Source organism: Trachurus trachurus (genome assembly GCF_905171665.1).
Source record: "Trachurus trachurus genome assembly, chromosome: 22".
In the NCBI taxonomy this organism is placed as follows: Eukaryota; Metazoa; Chordata; class Actinopteri; order Carangiformes; family Carangidae; genus Trachurus; species Trachurus trachurus.
The window spans coordinates 3,945,155-3,964,951 of NC_139907.1; the positions used below are offsets into that span (position 1 = coordinate 3,945,155).

Sequence of the window (19,797 nt, forward strand, 5' to 3'; positions counted from 1 at the left end):
TTGCTCCACTCTCAAAAAACCAAAACAACAATCTTCTTTTCTTTTTTATGTACCGGTTCATCTTTGTTTTTTAATAAAATGAATAAATTCACACACTTTCACAATGTTTTTTAGGACTCAAACTCTTGGACAGCTAATTCAGAAAAAATACCTTCAAAATTTAAGACGTTATAAAGTCGTGAAAAGACTTTTTAATACTTTTTAAGGGTCTTAATTTTCCCCAAATTGATTTATCACATTTTAATACTTTTCAAGACCCCGCAGATACCCTGCAATAGCCTAAGACAGGGGTTCTCAACTAGTCTCACTCTGGGCTCCACATTTTCCCATGGTCACTAGGCCTAGGTCGCGACCCACTTTTATAGAATTCAAACCAAGATTTTTTTTTTAAGCCTTTAAAAACTAATTTTGCTCTTTATTGAGCAAAGTGCATTTCAGAGCACATGAATGAAACTGAGGAGTTACCATGACAACTGCATGTACGGAAGTGAATAAAAAAATATCAAACTGCACAAAATGGAAACCAACAAAACAATATATTTGACTGCTAATGCATCTCTGCATTCAGAGCATATTCACAAAAGTGAATAAATATCAAATTGCACAAAATAAAGACCCACAAAACAAGATTCACTGCATTCAGGCCACATTAATAAGAAACTGATATCTTTGCATTCAGAGCAAATGGAGCAAATAATAAGAAACTGAGGAGGACCATCACAACTGCATGTGTTCACGTGTCTCGTGTGCCTTTCAAAATAAGTTATTTTTCAAAATAAAAGACATGTCCAACATCAGATGTGCATTAAATATTATTTACTTTTTTGACCAGCTGTCCGCGACCCATCCAGAACGGGTCCGCGACCCACTTTTGGGTCCCGACCCACCAGTTGTCCCTTTAAAAAAAATTCTAGAAAAAGTGATAACATTTCTAAAAAATAAAAAATAAAATAAAAAAAAATGATTCTGGGGACCCCACTTTGAGGACCATTGGAAAATAATAGTAGGACTATATTAATCCTTTGCAGGAAATCATTGTGTCACAGTAGCTCCATTAGAATAGAATAAAATAAACAGATAAGATAATTAGGAGAATAACTTAGGCTAGCAATAATATTAACAATACAGTAACAAAATCTGTATAAAATTGTAAGGAGAAACAAAACATATTTAGGCTATGTACAAAGTGCAGGTGCAACTCTTTAATAATAATAATTATTCAGCATTTAAGAGTCTGATGGCTGAAAAAGGATGGTCTTTCTTTGGTTTCACTATTTATAGGTATGTGTTTGAGCAAAATGAACATTTTTGTTTTATTCTATTAACTATGCTACTACTACTAACAACATTTCTCCCAAATTTGAAATAAAAAATAATGTTATTCAGTCCATTTACTCAAGTCCTGCAAGTTTTAAGTCCTGATACTTTTCCTGATGATTTTTTTTTTGTCACAGCTCTTCATGTTTCTGCTCCACATCTCTGTGACTAATATTCACTGCACCACATTTACAGTATCTGACAGGGAGCATATGAGAGAAACTTACAAAGGGAGTGTGCCAGCATTGTGGGCAAATAGAGTCAGTAGGACATTGGGTATAAGGGAAACTTTCCCAGTTCATGAAAGACACAGGGTTGGATAGAAGAATTTAGTTCATTATTATTAGTAGTAATAATATTGTAAATGCCAGTGAATTACTGCCATCTAGTGGCCGGTAATTGTATTGTCACCTGTAAGCTCCTCCTGTGTGTCTATGCGCTCACCTGTGCACATCCCTTCCTTTGTTCTCCTCTGGCTGGCGTGGCGTTTGTGCTGCTGGCCTTTGTTTTGCACCATGTTCGTGGCACTTTGAGTGAGTTTCTTTTGGAGAATTATTTACAATCTTTGTGTTGGTGCAGGTCTCCTCATAGTTTGGTATTGTTTTATTGTAATTAGGAAACAGACATTAGAGACGGCACCCTCCATCCTGCATTAGCAGCAGGATAATGGCCGCGGCGACAGCGGAAAAGCGACCAGACTTGCCTAGTTGTTCATTTTAAAACATTTATTGATTGAAATGTGGTGATATCTGATGACTTTGGCGCTGTGTGCAGCCAACAACAGAGCAACCGCTTCTTCCAGGTCGTACATTCGCCATTGTTTAACCACAGCTATGTTAACAAGTGGGGAAGAAAATGGCCGGTTTAGAAAATGTCTTCAGGCGTGGCAAACCTTCACCTGGGGCGGTGCCACCAACCTAGGGGGTGGCGTCGAGTCTGTCGGTGACGTCACCGACAGACAGATCTTCAACTGACCTGTTTAAGCACACATTTTCTAAAGACAGAGAAAGCAAAAAAGGGAGAGGATGAACTTTTTCCATACCAGGGGGGATTGTAGACAGGTCGGGGATGCATATTATTGATAGAAAACCGCTCTAAAGTGCATTTTGCATAATATGGGACCTTTAAATCCAGGTTAAAAACATTTCTCTTTTCACGTGCTTATAGCTGAGATCTATTTTCTTTTATTTTACTTTTATTTGCTGTGTTTGTTTTTATTCTGTTTTATGAAGAACTTTTTTTTTTTTACTTTTATTTGCTCTTGCTTTTAACTCTGTTTTTAGTGTTTGTTTGTTTTCATTCTGTTTTATGCTTCTCTCTTTTTTTAAAAATGTTTTGTCTTTATGTAAAGCACATTGAGTTGCCTTGGTATGAAATGAGCTATATAAACAAAAATAAAGATGCCTTGCCTTGCCTTGCCTTGCCTAATGTGTGTAACCTTTTCTTCTTGTGTTTTTTTTGTATATTTCTCTATTTCATAGTTTTCACGGTGCTACATTGACGGCAATAAACTTATGCACCCGTAAGGAACTCTCTGCCTCCATTCTTTGGGAACCAAGGGTCTGCTACAAATATTGTTATCATCATTATCATCATTATATTGGGAATAGGTGACTCATGGGTCACACTCCAACACAGTAGGTGGCGGTAATGCACTGTTGCAATGGTTGCCACCCGCCAAAGAGGAGGAGGAAGAAGAAGAAACTCCGCCCCCTCTGATGACGCACATGGCTCAACCCGGAAACTGCTGCTTTCCCTCCTCAGTCCATAACAGAACACATCCATGCATGCATGAGTCCCAGAGACGATCAGATTCAGCTGCAGACCAAACTAACACAACGCTGCTGCTTCAACCTGCTGACACTCCACACACTGAAGGTGAGTTTGACTAAAACCTGGACTCAGAGAAGATGCTGCAGCATCATGGATTTGATTCGATTATACAACTGTTAACAACAAAATAAAATGTATCATCAAAATATACTAGTATTCATTTTGATGGACAATTTGCTCTCAGATTTGAAAGGTTTTTTTTTGCGAGTGTGCTTCCCGTTTCCATGGGAATACATGGGGTCCGACTAACACCTGAAACACAATCAGTCACGTCAGTAGACAACTATGTGTAATGGAACCGAGTTTACCTCTACAGCAAATAACCCGGCCCTTAGTAACGACCTAGCAACAGGAAAGATTTTCTATCACGGTCTCGGACTTTCCCCGAACTAAATCAATACCGCGTCGCCGACACAGCTGATGGGGAAAGCAAAACATTTACTGCAGTGAAGTTAGTTTTAAGTTGGATATTTGACAGACATTCGCTCCTTCTCAATAGCCTACATTAAAAATTCATAGAAAATATAAGATGTGTTCAAATGCAATAAAAACAGGTGTGGCTCATAGAGGAGGAGGCTTAGCCCTACCATCCTGTGTTGATTTTGAGGCAACAGGTCACATGACCTGGGAGTTATTGAGCTATAATGCTCATATTTACAGTATAAAATAAATTAAAAATTCATATAAAATAGTAAATGTGTTTAAATGCAATAAAAACAGGTGTGTGTCATAGAGGAGGCTTAGCCCTACCATCCTGTGTTGATTTTGAGTCAACAGGTCACATGACCTGGGAGTTATTGAGGTATAATGCTCATATAGTATAAAATAAATTAAAAATTCATATAAAATATTACATGTGTTTAAATGCAATAAAAACAGGTGTGTGTCATAGAGGAGGCTTAGCCCTACCATCCTGTGTTGATTTTGAGGCAACAGGTCACATGACCTGGGAGTTATTGAGCTATAATGCTCATATTTACTGTATAAAATACATTAGAAATTCATATAAAATAGTAAATGTGTTTAAATGCAATAAAAACAGGTGTGGCTCATAGAGGAGGCTTAGCCCTACCATCCTGTGTTGATTTTGAGTCAACAGGTCACATGACCTGGGAGTTATTGAGGTATAATGCTCATATTTACTATATAAAATACATTAGAAATTCATATAAAATATTACATGTGTTTAAATGCAATAAAAACAGGTGTGTGTCATAGAGGAGGCTTAGCCCTACCATCCTGTGTTGATTTTGAGTCAACAGGTCACATGACCTGGGAGTTATTGAGCTATAATGCTCATATTTACTGTATAAAATACATTAGAAATTCATATAAAATAGTAAATGTGTTTAAATGCAATAAAAACAGGTGTGGCTCATAGAGGAGACTTAGATCTTCTGTCCTGTGTTGATTTTGAGCCAACAGGTCACGTGACCTGGGAGTTATTGAGCTATAATGCTCATATTTACTATATAAAATACATTAGAAATTCATATAAAATATTACATGTGTTTAAATGCAAAAAAACAGGTGTGTGTCATAGAGGAGGCTTAGCTCTACCATCCTGTGTTGATTTTGAGTCAACAGGTCACATGACCTGGGAGTTATCGATCACTGTTCAATGAGCATGATCATTTTTGGAGACATTTTGAGATTATAATGGGTGTGTATTACACGGAATCGGCTAGAGCAGTAGTGGTACGCGGGCGCCCTCTAGGTGGTACGCAAAAGACTCACTGAATTAAACATAAATAAAATAAAATAAATTTCAGATGCACCAAAAATTGGGCAACCGCATATTTTTGCATAAGGATGTTGTGATGTGAAGCCCTGAGGATAGTGAATGACCCCTCCCACATCCTTCACTCAGAGTTTGACCTCCTACCCTCAGGTAGACGATACAGAGTCCCTCGCTGTAAACTCAACCGTTTTAAGAATTCTTTTATCTCAACTTCTATCAAATTTCTTAACGAGTCTGTGCAATAATTCTTATAGTGCTCTTACCATGGTGAATTTATGAGGTGTGTATGTGCTATGTTGTGGGATGTGTGCAATATGTGTTATGTTATGGAATATGTGCAATGCTGTTGGATTAATATGGCTGAGGTGTATTGTTCTTTTGTTTTTTGTTTTTGTCATTGTGGCCATTAAGGCATTTATGGCGCTACAGTGTCCAAGACAAATTTCCCTGAACGGGACAATGAAGTTTATCGTATCGTATCGTATCGTATCGTGATGATACCATAGAATAGAGACTGTATAAATACAAGCAAAAACCTTAAACCGAAAATGCCGACATCATTATCAGCAAAGGAGTCCAGGCACCGCTCGACCACACGTGTATCTGTTTACCTGTTAGCTCCGTTAGCTCCGCTAGCTCCGTAGCTCGGCTACAGTCAAACTGGAGCGGCCCGTTTATAAAATGAAATGAGCAGCACTTCAAATAACCTGCGTACTTGTGTACTGCGTACGTGTGTCTCTGATGTTAAAGTTTAGCGTTACTTCTCAGAGTTTTATTTTTATGCTAATCTTTTCCGGTCAGTCGTCATGGAAACATGACGCTCTGTCAGTGGTGTAGCTTTGGGACCCGAGTGAAAACAAACGTGAGCTGAAAAATGAAACAACGTATCATTGTATACCGCCATTATAATTAGTAATTAGTAATTATTATTATTAGGGAAGACTGGGGATGGTTGTAACAGCATCACTTTCACCAATAATGGATAACATTAGAGTTATCAATATCATGTGTACCCACTCCCTCACTGACATTGCATGTGAATTTGCATGGTTGTGTCAGTAAGTGTGTAGGTTTTACAGCCCCAAAACATTTTTTTTAGGTCAGAAACTAATATTTTGGACGAAGCCCAAATTTTGACTATCAATACCGTTTAAGTTTAAATTAGGTACCAGCCCCCCGCCCCCGACTTGGTGGTACTTGGAGAGGCAAGCATTTTCTGGGGTGGTACTTGGTGTAAAAAGTTTGAGAACCACTGGGCTAGAGTAAAGGCGCACTCACACTAGGGCCAGTTGTTCTGTACAGTGCTGAAGCACGAATACCCCCCCTTCCTGTCCCCTGCTGGCCCGCACTCACACTACCTTGAACCCAAGCGTGCTCAAGCACAGTTGCCTCCGAGACATACGTTGATATCTTACCAACACGGCGGATGCGCGCTTAACCTGCAGAAAGAACGGCGCCTTTTAACTGTTTGACCGGTCAAAGCGATGTTAGCTAGTGATGTTAGCTAGTGATGTTTACATACGGCATGGCGCAATGTAATCATTAATCAATAAGTGACAGTTGCAGAAATGTGATGGTGAACGAACCCGAAGCGCGTTGCGGACTTGCATGACCAAGTGTACCGTGCCCAAGCACACCTCTCTCAACCGTACCGGGCCAGGGAAGTGTACCATACTCAAGCACGGAACATCTGCACTCACACTGGCAATGGAATCCGAACTTTACGGGGCAAACGTGCTTGGGCACGGTACGAAACCCCTAGTGTGAGTGCGCTCTGAGAGAAGTTGCCTGAAATTGTCTTAAATGTTTCTCTTTCCACGCTCCTCCCGGCCAGAAATTACAGTCTACATGTGATTTTTGAGTATGAGTAACTGCGGCGATGTCTCTCTCTACTCCTCATTGACTCTAATACAACGATTTTCTGAGAGAAGCAGAAGGGACCCATGTTTAATAACTTGCAAGTGTGTCCAAAATATTTACTATAGAAAAGCCAATGTCATATCAAAGCATTCAGTAAGTCCTTATGACGACCATGGTGTGCTGCTTTAAGCCAAAATGTGAGACCAATGTAGAGGCAGAAAATCACCCTTTTTCTGTCTGTTTCTGTCTGCCATGACTGACTCTACTTCCTGTCTGCTGTGTTTTCAGCTTCACTCACAGACTAAATGGCTTCCGGACCAGAGGAGGATCTCTGCTGTCCGGTCTGTACCGAGGTCTTCAGAGATCCTGTTGTTCTGACCTGCAGCCACAGCTTCTGTAAAGGCTGTCTGAAGAGTTGGTGGAAGGAGAAACAAGATCGACTGTGTCCAGTTTGTAGGAGAAGGTCTTCAAGAGATGAACCACCTGTTAGTCTGGTGATAAAGAACCTGTGTGAGAGCTTCTTACAGAAGAGAGAACAGAGATCTTCAGAGGCTCTCTGCAGTCTGCACTCTGAGAAACTCAAACTCTTCTGTCTGGACCATGGGCAGCCAGTGTGTCTTGTCTGCAGAGATTCAAAAAGACACGCAAACGACAGAATCAGACCCATCGATGAAGCTGCTTCAGACCTCAAGAAGGAATTTGAGGAAACTCTGGAGCCCTTAAAGAAGAAGATAAAGCGTTTTGAAGACGTTAAAGTGAAGTTTGGTCAAACAGCAGAACACATGAAGGTCCAGGCCCAACACACAGAGAGGCAGATTAAGGAGCAGTTTAAGAAGCTTCACCAGTTTCTAGAAGAGGAAGAGAAGGCCAGGGTGGCTGCACTGAGGGAGGAAGAGGATCTGAAGAGTCAGATGATGAAGGGGAAGATGATGGTTCTGAGCAGAGGGATAGCAGCTCTTTCAGACACACTCAGAGCCACAGAGGACGCGCTGAGAGCTGAAGACATCTCATTCCTGCTCAACTACAAGACTGCAGTGGGAAAGCTCCAGCAGCGTCTCCTGCTGAGGGGTCCACATCTGGAAGCAGGAACTCTGATAGACCAGGCCAAACACCTGGGCAACCTGACCTTCAACATCTGGAACAAGATGAAGGACGTGGTCTCCTACAGTCCTGTGGTTCTGAACTCAAACACTGCTCATCCATATCTCATCCTGTCTGAAGATCTGACCAGTGTGAGTGGTGGAGATGAACAGCAGCTTCCTGACAATCCAGAGAGATTTGATTTTTTCTGGTCTGTCCTGGGCTCTGAAGGTTTTACCTCAGGGACTCACAGCTGGGATGTCCAGGTTGGAGACAACACAGACTGGAGACTGGGTGTGTTAACAGAGTCTGTGGTGAGGAAGGGAATCAACATTGGGTCTGAATTATGGAGAATACAGTTGTATGGAGATGAATACTCAGCACATTCACCATCAGCTCTCTTCATTGATCTCCCAGTGCAGAAGAAGAAGCACCAGAGGATCAGAGTGAATCTGGACTTGAACAGAGGAAAACTGTCGTTCTCTGATCCTGATACTAACACACACATACACACCTTCACACACACTTTCACTGAGAAGATGTTTCCATTCATTTACACTTGTGATAACCCCCCATTAAAGCTGTTACCAGCGAATGTGTCAGTGACAGTGAAGAAGAGCAGTAAGAGATAAAAACAAACAAACTGCTCCAGCTATCTCAAGTTTGAAGGTTGTCCTTCTCCAGACTGCATGTTGTGGCTCCTACTTATCTACACAACTCTGTTAGCTCCACATAATGAGTAACTGATGCTCTATAACCCCAATGCTGTCCATGATATTCATATTTCTATGGTTTATTGCTATATTTGTGTTGTTGTTTTTCTTCTTTAGTATTAATGCTTATTGCAAGATTGTATTTTTTTTAACTTCCATGTCAATAAAGCCTCTGAATTGAATTGACTTAAACTGAGGGTGAAGGTTTGTGCTGAAAGAAGAATCTGTCTCTAGTCAGTGGAAAATGTCCAAACTGAGTCTATTGAACTTTATCTTTCAGATTGAATGTAAACATCATATTTAAGGACCTTCAGCCTCTGGACAGGGATACAGATGTGGTGGAAGATGATACCAAACTTCTCCTATATTATGTCTGGTGAGGGCATCACCACTGTCAAACTGGCATTACAGGAAAAGTAGAAATGATTATTGGTCAGGTTCCTTGGAGGTTGTTAGGTCCCTTCTTTACTGTGTCAGAAGGTGGTGAGGGAGAAAACAGGAAAAACTTGAACTCCCATTTAAAGTTGAACTGGTTAGTGGCTCAGATTCATGCTAATGAGGAGACTATGTCATCAAGCAAACAGGAAGTGACATCAGTCTGTTTACAGTGAGTGAAGGCAGGTGGAACAACAGGGTCCTCGAATGGACAATTATTCAAAAGGAGTTTGGTGAAAGTGTTTCCTTAAAGTTTGGACGTTACTGATCTTTTCATCTTTGATAACAAACAACAAAATGTATGTTAGATACAACAAACATAACTAAATCTACACGAGTTTATAACAGGACATGTTCTGCATGTTAAAAGAGTTTGACCGTGTCTGTACAAGTTCACATTAATGAAAATCAAGCTAAATGACATTAGCTCACATTAAAGCTACGAATACGACTACAAATTACTTTATGAATCCCCAAAGGGAAATTCATTTGTCTGGCAGCTCATTTGCAGAAGAAATAAAAAGCCTAATCTTCTATATCTTCAGACCCCAGGAAGACTAGCTTGTGCCATTGGCATCAATGGGGATCCTTTTAAATAAATAAATACATCTTTCCGTACTGCAGCAAAGAGAGACAAGCCGTCTACCACCGCTGTTTTCTTGGTCGATCAAGGTGTTATGAAGTGGATGATCTGAACCGTTGAATGGCCTGAATGGCCTCCACCATCCCCTTGTGAATCCATCAGGGAACATGATTGAAATCTTCAGATATCATTAAAGGTGCCTATGGACGACTTCATGGAGAACTTCACATGGAACTTCAGCAGTACCATTGGTGGGATGTTAGTCTGTGCGGAAGTCCCGCCTTCCTGTTGCAGTTTTCACGGTTCCCTCGAAGTAAGGAAACATCAACAGTAGCTTCCTTGGGGTGACCCTGTTTTCACACACTGTAGCTAACAAAATATGCTTGTAGGATTCTTCCAGTTGATGTGTGCGTGTCTGAAAATCCATCAATCAATCAGGAACCACAGATATGACTGTAAAGATATTCCAAGAGTATGTTTACGCCGTTTGCTATCCAAGAAGGACGTTCTGGCTTGTTTGTCGACCGACTGCGTCAAAAGTTTTATTTATCAAGCTTGGCCCATCGTCTTCAGTGAGCTAGCAAGGCTAATGCCTACCTCCTGGCAATATTTGTAAGCGCACCATTGTTAGCACTGCCCACAACGAATGTGATTGGTGGAACAGCCCGGGCGTTTTTTCTCTCCGATCTCAGAATCTGAGTTGGGCCGGCCAGACCTTTCTTCTCTGGCTACAGGGAAGGTCACTGACTTGGCAGGACATCTTGAGGATGGAAGGACATTGGGCAAAGTTGTTGATGTCTTCTGTCTATGATGTCCTGCCTACTCCATCAAACCTCCACACATAGGGGGTGACCTAGAGTCCCAAGTGCAAGCTCTGTGGACAGTTTGCAAATTTTGAACATGTCCTCTCATTGAGCCAGTCAAGCTGCCAATGGAGTCATGATAAGATTCTGGTTTGGGCGGCAGATGGTGTGAAACAGGCACAGGAAAAAGCAGAAACAACGTTTGGATGCGTCCCACTTTGTCCAGTTTGTCAGGTCAGGTGAAAGCGCTGCAGCAGCAGGACAAAGGAACAAGGGGATCCTGACCTCAGCAAAATGACTGGGAGATGCAGGTAGACCAGAAAAAGAGGCTCAAATTACCAGAGGAAACATCCCCATCGAGCCTCAGATGAGGTCATGTTCTCTGGTCTAGAGACACCAACCAGGTGGTGCTTATTGAATGACCAGTAACCTGGGAGGAGAGGATGGAGTAGGTGCATGGACACAAGATCAAGAAACATCAGACCCTTATCCTCAAGAGTCAACAGAACGAATGGAAGGCCTGGAACTGACCATGGAGGTCGGCTGCAGAGGTTTCTCTGGACAGTGACTCTGGAGGAGCCTTGGACTGCTGGGGATTGAAGGGATGGTAAGGAGGTGCCTGATAGGAAATGTCATCAGACAGCTGATACAGCATCCTGGTGGACCTGGATACAGCAGGAGGTGCAGTGGCAGAGCCAACCAGCTGAAGGATCGTCTTAAGAGTTGGATGGTGGTCAGCAGGGGCAGATCCAGGGCATTGGATCCGCTATTGAGCCCCCCCACTCCACCACCCCGAGTTAGGGGGCACCCACCTGAAGACCTGCTGTAGCCACCCAACTCTTGCTCAGTGGAGTTGCAAAGCCAAGTTCTTCAGTCGGTACCTTAAAGCAACCCTTACCTTTCTGGCATTTCACACAGCACAGCACACAAATTCAACAACTCCATCACCCTCCATGCTGTCATTCCGACATCACACCATTTAGACTTACCACCATTCCGACATACCGCGATTCCGACATGTGAACGTCCCACCATTCCGAAAAGGCTTTAATATAAGGAAATGTGCGTTCCTCAACAGGTGACTCCCTTCTTTAAGACATGCTGATAGAGGAATACCCACATGCAGCAGAGCGCAGACAGGGACTAGTCTGCCTGTCTAGCCTCTACTTGGCCTTTTTACTAAACTTAACCAACTCCTTTCATCATTGCCTAAACCCAACCAGTGCAAAATCCTTTTGGGGAAAAAATACACTATTAATAGGAATTGTCCGAAAGGCGGTATGTCATAAAATGAAAAAAATACCGCCATTCCGACCATAGGAGGCAAAAATTGTTGGAATGATGGGACGTTTGATAGAAAATTAAGTGTTGCCATTTAGACAATTAGAGGCCTATGTCGGAATGGTGGGATGTCGGAATGGCGGTTGCCCCACCTCCCTCCAAAATCCCACCCACCTCTTCCTCCTGCCTTACCTCCACCTACAATCATCAAAGTCCTGTGGAGTGGGTTGGAAACTGTATCTAGTCTCAAAGTGAACCTTTAATAAAAATTCTGAGACAATTTGTAAAAAAGTTTGTCAGTATTTGTCTTACCTAAGAAATTTGTCCCACTTCATGGTAACATCAGAAGTTGGTGATCCTCTGTTATCAAGCTTTTATTGAACATGTGTCTTTTGTCCCTTGTGTTCTTACTCAGTGACTTGTCTCTGCAGGACAAACACCTAGTCAAACAGATCATAAAGTGGGATGGTAGGTTTATAGGTGAGTCTCTCTCAACTCAACCACACAGCTTTAGCGCAAGGCCTGAACTCTAAGGGATTCTCACAAAGGTCAGGAGCTGATCCTGGTTTCTGTCCAACACTTCATCAGAGACAAACAACACATTTACTCAAGTCCTGCAAGTTTGAAGTCCTGATTCTTTTCTTGATGATTTTCTTGTCACAGCTCTTCATGTTTCTGCTCCACATCTCTGTGACTAATATTCATTGCACCACATTTATCTGCCAGGAACAATTTATTCTGACTTTTCTGATTCATGTTCACAAACAGAAAGAACAACAGAGCTGCTGCACCAACTGTTTCCAGCAATAAGTCAAAGGTCAGCAATGAAACTCAACCTGTTTATGGTTGATAAAGCTACGCCCCCACCTGAGATTGGATTACGTGACCTAATCAGATCTCAGAATCTGTTTCAAGTTTTGAACAACCCATTTTCAAGATTTGACCCAATCCATTATCCAAAATCCAATTACATTACCTTTTGAACAACTGAGGCCAGGATAGCAGAAAACGGTATTTCAAAATCAGGGTTTTTCTTGATTCATGTTCACTAACAGATAAAATTAAGTTGCTAAACCAACTGTTTCCAGCAATGAATCAAAGGTCAGCAATGAAACTGTTTATGGTTGACAAAGCTCCGCCCTCTCACCTGACTCAACCTGAAATAAACCAGGGAACAGTTTGTTCTCCGTCAGTCCCAGAGACGCAGACTGAAGAAGAGACGATCAGATTCAGCTTCAGACCAAACTAACAACTTCCTGTGAGTGAGTCCAGCTACAACACGGCTGCTTCAACCTGCTGACACTCCACACACTGAAGGTGAGTTGGACTAAAACCTGGACTCAGAGTCACAGTAAATTTCAGTCAAGTCAGTAGAGGAGGGAGGGGAGCCATGACTGACTCTACTTCCTGTCTGCTGTGTTTTCAGCTTCACTCACAGACTAAATGGCTTCCAGACCAGAGGAGGATCTCTGCTGTCAGATCTGTGCGGAGGTCTTCAGAGATCCTGTTGATCTGTCCTGCAGCCACGGCTTCTGTAAAGACTGTCTGAAGAGCTGGTGGAGAGAGGAACAAGATCGACGGTGTCCAGTGTGTAAGAGAAGATCTTCAACAGAAGAACCACCTCGTAACCTGGTGTTAAAGAACCTGTGTGAGGCCTTCTTGGAGGAGAGAGAGCAGAGATCTTCAGAGGGTTTCTGCAGTCTGCACTCTGAGAAACTCAAACTCTTCTGTCTGGACCATCAGCAGCCAGTGTGTATTAACTGTCTGCATTCACAAACACACAAAAACCACAGATTCAAACCCATCAATGAAGCTGCTTCAGACCTCAAGAAGGAACTTGAGGAAACTCTGGAGCCCTTAAAGGAGAAGTTAGAGGGTTTTGAAGAAGTTCAAGTGAAGTTTGGTCGAACAGCAGAACACATTAAGGTCCAGGCCCGACACACAGAGAGGCAGATTAAGGAGCAGTTTAAGAAGCTTCACCAGTTTCTAGAAGAGGAAGAGGAGGCCAGGATGGCTGCACTGAGGGAGGAAGAGGAGCAGAAGAGTCAGAGGATGAAGGAGAAGATGGAGGCTCTGAGCAGAGAGATAGCAGCTCTTTCACACACAGTCAGAGCCACAGAGGACGAGCTGAGAGCTGAAGACGTCTCATTCCTGCTCAACTACAAGGCTGCAGTGGAAAGAGTCCAGCAGCGCCCCCTGCTGGAGGATCCACAGCTGGAGTCAGGAGCTCTGATAGACCAGGCCAAACACCTGGGCAACCTGACCTTCAACATCTGGAACAAGATGAAGGACATGGTCTCCTACAGTCCTGTGGTTCTGGACCCAAACACTGCTCGTCCAGGACTCATCCTGTCTGAAGATCTGACCAGTGTGAGAGAAGGAGGCTACCAGCAGCTTCCTGACAATCCAGAGAGGAGTGATGATTCTTTCTGGTTTGTCCTGGGCTCTGAGGGTTTTAACTCAGGGACTCACAGCTGGGATGTCGAGGTTGGAGATATTACAGCCTGGGAACTGGGTGTGTTAACAGAGTCTGTGCAGAGGAAGGTAGACGACCTATGGTCTGGATTATGGAGAATATTGTTCTATAAAGGTAAATACTCAGCATATTCACCATCAGGTCCAGAGATTGATCTCCCAGAGCAGAAGAAGATCCAGAGGATCAGACTTAACCTGGACTTGAACAGGAGAAAACTGTCGTTCTGTGATCCTGATACTAACACACACATACACACCTTCACACACACTTTCACTGAGAAGATGTTTCCATACATTAACACTGAGAATAACCTCCCATTGAAGGTGTTACCAGTGAAGGTGTCAGTGACAGTGGAGCAGAGCAGTTAGAGATAAAGAAGATGATCATATTTATAATGTTGTTTATTTCTAAAAGGGAAAAGTCAGTGAATTGAACCTGTTAAACTGCACCTGTCCTCCTGCTGTCTCATTATTACGAACACTCTTTACCTCTCTTTGACTTCTCACTGGGTTTTATTTCTATAGTTTGTAATAAATCATGATGTATTTCACTATAAGTCATTATTTGTGAATAAATTTAAATATATGATTATTTACCTAAAACACACCCGCAGATCTTTGAACTCATCGTGCTCCACAGCCACTGTCCTGCAGGGTGAGAAAGGGAGAAATTAATGCAATGTATAAAATGTGGTTAAAATCGCTATAATTAATCTACTGCTTGTCTGAACATAGACAAAATAAATGTGCCACAAATGCATCATTTATTAGATCTAATAATGTAACTATATTGTAGTAAATGAAACCTACTGTGTATAAACAATAAAAGCACTGTACTTACCCCTGTTAGATCCAGTGGTGAATGTTTGCACTTGACTTTTATATAACAGATTATTTTGTATTTTTCTGTTCAATATTTTATAATTTTGAGTTTTAGAAAACAATGTCCACAACAAACAGGCCCAAGATAAAGTCAGAAAAACAGAAACTTTAGGTCTGAACTAAATGTCACATAAGATAGAGATGGACCAAGTTAACAGTTTCTTTTAAAGAGTTTCTTTTTATATAAAACATTATAAAATAATAAAGCTATCACAGATGTCCAGTTTTAAACATTCTGATATTTCCTGCAGTGAGTAAAAAGCAACATCATAACACTGGCTCAGTAAGAAAACAGAGTATTTATATTTTACAAACCTTTACATTTTGGAACAAATGTAAGCAGGTTTGCAACTTTAACTTTTCCTTTATGTTCTATAAGATATAAAACATTCATATTTTTGTCATAAAATGCCAATTAATGGCAGTAAAACCCTTAAACCTAATAAAATATTAATTACTACAATAAAACATTTGTTTAAAAAAAAAAACAGGCAACATCTTTAAAGAAAAAATTATTCTCCTCAGGATGAAGGTTGACTCCTGTGTCGTCTTCATGTCCACTTTTACATTTTTGATTTTCTGGAAAGAAAAAAGAAAAATCATGAATGTGTGAACATAAACAGAAATAAAAAATCTCCATCTGTCTTAAATTACATATGAAGATGATTTAATGACATACAGAAACATCTGTACATTGATGTCAATTTGGGCCACAAAGAACGATCATGATTAACATTTTAAACAATAATTTTGATTTAATGTACTATATTAATGTGAGAAACATAACGCAGCTCTTTGTTAACTGGACACCCCCATGAACAAAGTCCTGACTTTATGTCACTTACACAGAGTTCTGTGTTTTCTCATTTATCATTAATAATGAAAATGGCTCCAACAGATGAAGCTAAAGTGAATCTGGCGCCACCTACAGGTCAAAACTGTACAGACTAATAACCTGATTGTGATTTGTTTAAGGTGTGTGTGTGTGTGTGTGTGTGTGTGTGTGTGTGTGTGTGTGTGTGTGTGTGTGTGTGTGTGTGTGTGTATGTGTGTGTGTGTGTGTGTGTGTGTGTGTGTATACCTTAAGGAGCAGAGTCCAGACTGGTGAGACTGGAGATCACAGTGGTCGACATGGCTTCCTTCTCAAAAGCAGCTGATGATGAAAAAAAGAGTTCCGGTCATTGAACGCATCATTCAAGACAAATGTGGAGTTCACTTCTGACTTTATCTGATCGTGTTCATCATCACAACTTTAAATTGTGGTTTTAACGTCAGTAGGACAGAAGAAGCAGGAGGAGGATGTTTGGATGGTGTGAACACCGTAATGTCCCTGAACCTACCACCCTCCACCTCTTCCAGCAGCATGAAGTTGGACGTGTTTACCTGAGATCCGGATGTTCTCCTTGGTTCTGGCTTTGAGTGACGGTTTACTGATCCTGGAGGAACCCGGTGTGGAGGACGGTCCCGCCTCAGCGCTGGTCAAGTCCACCTCCACCTGACGATGGCGACGGGACTTGGAGGCCTTGGAGTGACCACACAAATCAAATATACTTTTAATATTTGACACCTGTTTGATTGATCATAAGGAATAAACTGAACAGGAAGTAACAAACCTCTGCTGCTTCTCCGTACGCTCTGGACTTGATGGAGGCGAGGAGCTCGGCTCGGTTTGAACACTGAGGACACAAACAGACAGACAGACGGACGTTAGACAACAGCGCCACCTACTGGACCAGGTGGTTATTACAGCTTTACTGTTCACTGTTTAATAGTGGTGTTGCATCTTCACTGGCCACACGATTCAAGTCGATTACGATTCACCAGTTTACGATTCAGTTCGATTTGATTATACGATGCATCTCAGTGCATTTCGATGCATCTCAGTGCATTTCGATGCATCACATCCTCAATTTTCTATCTTGCCACACATGGCTTTTTCATTAATTAACATAAATAGTCTGATTGATATGATGACTTTTTATTTACATAACATTAAATGGAAAATATCATTTAGGTTGGAACACTGAGGACACAGACAGACAGACGGACGTTACTTAGACAACAGCGCCACCTACTGGACCAGATGGTTATTACTGCTTTACTGTTCACTGTTTAATGTTGTATTTTCAGTGTCCACACGATTCAATTCGATTACGATTCAGTTCGATTCGATTATACGATGCATCTCAGTGCATTTCGATGCATCGCAATGCATTTCGATGCATCTCAATGTACTTCGATGCATCACATCGTCAATTTTCTATGTTGCCACACATGGCTTTTTCATTAATTAACATAAATAGTCTGATAAATATGATGACTTTTTATTTACATGACATTAAATGGAAAATATAATTTAAATGCATTTCCACAGTACGGCAGCTTCCTTGGAGTCTGAACACACAAAGAAAAAGAAAAGGCCTTTAGTCTACTGAAAGGTTCACAAAACAAAACGTAAATCTTGGCATTGTGCTTTAAAATAAAATAAATCACTGTCTCTGCATGTGAACAGCATCATTAAACTTGAATAAATTATTTGAGTTTAAAGATCGATTATGTGACATCGCTGCTTCGATTCAGAATTGTCCCTTTAAGAATCTCGATGCATCTTCGAAAGGATTATTTTCGCCACCCGTACTGTTTAATCTCATTTAGTTTCATCTTTTCCTTGTGTTTTATTTTGAAGGGTTGATCCAGAATGTCAGTGGCAGCTGGTGTAGTTTTCTCTGCAGGTTGAGTTGAGTTCTTATAATAAAGTTACACTCTTGGAGTCAATATCGAACGTCAGGTGAAGAGATAATAATAAGGTCTCTCAATCGATAGCCGAGTATAAATATATCACAGTGTGTGATGATGCATATTGGAGCCATTATGTAGCCTAATTTTTGTGTTTAACCACTAGGTGGGGGTGTTAGGATGGGAAAAGGCATATAGGTAAGAGCATAATGAGCATCAGGTGTGTGTAGAGGAGGAGAGCAAATAGTTTTCTGACCGTGAATTATCGTGTATTGAGATCGTGTTTGAACGTGTGTTTGTTACCGTTTGATGAAGAATATGGTTATGTATGAACACTGACCTGAAAAGAACAGAATCGTGTCTTACTTGTGTTAACGATGAACTGTTTGTGTCAATAAATAAACACCATATGGAAAAGGAAACACTGAGAATTGGACATTGGTTTTGTGGATACGGGTCTGGAGAGTTTGCCTCATCTGCACACCCAAGGGACTCAAATGTACGTGTATTTATTGGTTAAAAAGACTGTATAGTGTGTTTCATTTACATTGGAAGTTGGAAACTCAGAGCTTGGAACAACGTTGAGCGCTTTCCAGTTGAAAAACCAACACAGAAGTCAGAAAAATGGACGATTAATGCAATTAAACAGATTTACAACGTTTCTATACTTGTAGATGTTCGATTTTTGATTGATTGATGATTCAAATTTCCATTAGAACCTGAACGCACCATCAATGAGCTGCATTCAGGAGCTCCTATCTCACATGTACAAGTTATAACCAGAGCCTCTGGGCAGATTTCTGCGGCCCAAGGAGGAAACACGTGACCAATCAGTGACTTTAGACGACGTAGAACATGTTTCATAAAAAATTTTTATTGCAGGTGACACATTTAACTCACTTTTATCTCACTCATCTAAAAATATATACTTATCAAAGCACTGACTGGCTGCCACTGGATGACGTTTGTCCTGCACACTGAGCTCCAGGTTTAATGTGGTTCATCACTCACCTCCTGCTGAGACGACGTCCCCTCACCGCTGTCTTCACCTTCGTCTTTATCTGCTCCATCCTGACAAGACAGGACGGGAAAAGTTTTAGTTTATTAATTATGTAAAGATGCTTATTTTACTCCTTTAATCAACTAAACATCCATATTTCTTTGCCAATGAACATCAACAACAGTGGGAAAACATAGTAAAGCTTTAAAATAACTTAATTATCTCATCATTTAACAGGTTTCTCACCTCCTTCTGCTGCCACTTGTAGAAGTCGACCACGGTGCTGCGCAGCTGAGGGACCAGGTCTTTACTGATCAGGCTGACGGACGAATCCCACGTTTCTGTTGTGGAGCCGACAGAAGATTTCAGCTTCTCGTAGAGCTCGTGGATGTTGGACAGCTCCTGGAACAGGACAAAAGAAACAAACAGTGATTGTAAAACCTTTTGTTTCTCTGGTTAAAGGTTGAAGAATTACAGATGTGGACAAAATTGTTGGTTTGCCTATCCTATCCATGATTTTCTATTTGTAAATGTCCATTTACTCAAGTCCTGCAAGTTTGAAGTCTTGATTCTTTTCTTGATGGTTTTCTTGTCGCAGCTCTTCATGTTTCTGCTCCACATCTCTGTGACTAATATTCACTGCACCACATTTATCTGACAGGAACTATTTATTCTGACTTTTCTGATTCATGTTCACAAACAGAAACTAAACAGAGCTGCTGCATCATCCTGCTTAAGTTTCATTTTGACAAAGCTCCACCCCCTCACATGATTCACATGACTCACATGACTCAACCCAGGAAACTGTTGCACTTCCTCATCAGTCCCAGAGTCGCAGACTGAAGAAGAGACGATCAGATTCAGCTTCAGACCAAACTAACAACTTCCTGTGAGTGAGTCCAGCTACAACACTGCTGCTTCAACCTGCTGACACTCCACACACTGAAGGTGAGTTTGACTAAAACCTGGACTCAGAGTCACAGTAAACTTCAGTCAAGTCAGTAGAGGAGGGAGGGGAGCCATGACTGACTCTACTTCTTGTCTGCTGTGTTTTCAGC

The 19,797-nt window shown here is 41.3% G+C and overlaps 2 protein-coding genes across 2 annotated transcripts; one reads left to right on the plus strand and one right to left on the minus strand.

Moving 5' to 3' along the window:
• Positions 1 to 3,111: 3,111 nt before the first annotated feature.
• On the plus strand, positions 3,112 to 14,490 carry LOC311005907 (uncharacterized protein; the record flags this gene model as incomplete). Its single annotated transcript, XM_083998514.1, has 4 exons — positions 3,112 to 3,195; positions 7,040 to 8,449; positions 12,078 to 12,106; positions 13,090 to 14,490. The coding sequence occupies exons 2-4, from the start codon at positions 7,057 to 7,059 to the stop codon at positions 14,488 to 14,490; spliced, it is 2,823 nt and encodes a 940-aa protein (XP_083854640.1). The 5' UTR covers positions 3,112 to 3,195; positions 7,040 to 7,056.
• Positions 14,491 to 16,085: 1,595 nt separating this feature from the next.
• Positions 16,086 to 19,345, minus strand: LOC311005908 (snRNA-activating protein complex subunit 1-like; the record flags this gene model as incomplete). Its single annotated transcript, XM_083998515.1, has 6 exons — positions 16,086 to 16,156; positions 16,387 to 16,525; positions 16,617 to 16,679; positions 18,751 to 18,810; positions 18,986 to 19,191; positions 19,282 to 19,345. 6 exons carry the CDS (start codon positions 19,343 to 19,345, stop codon positions 16,086 to 16,088), a joined length of 603 nt encoding a protein of 200 aa, XP_083854641.1.
• Between the last annotated feature and the right edge of the window lie 452 nt (positions 19,346 to 19,797).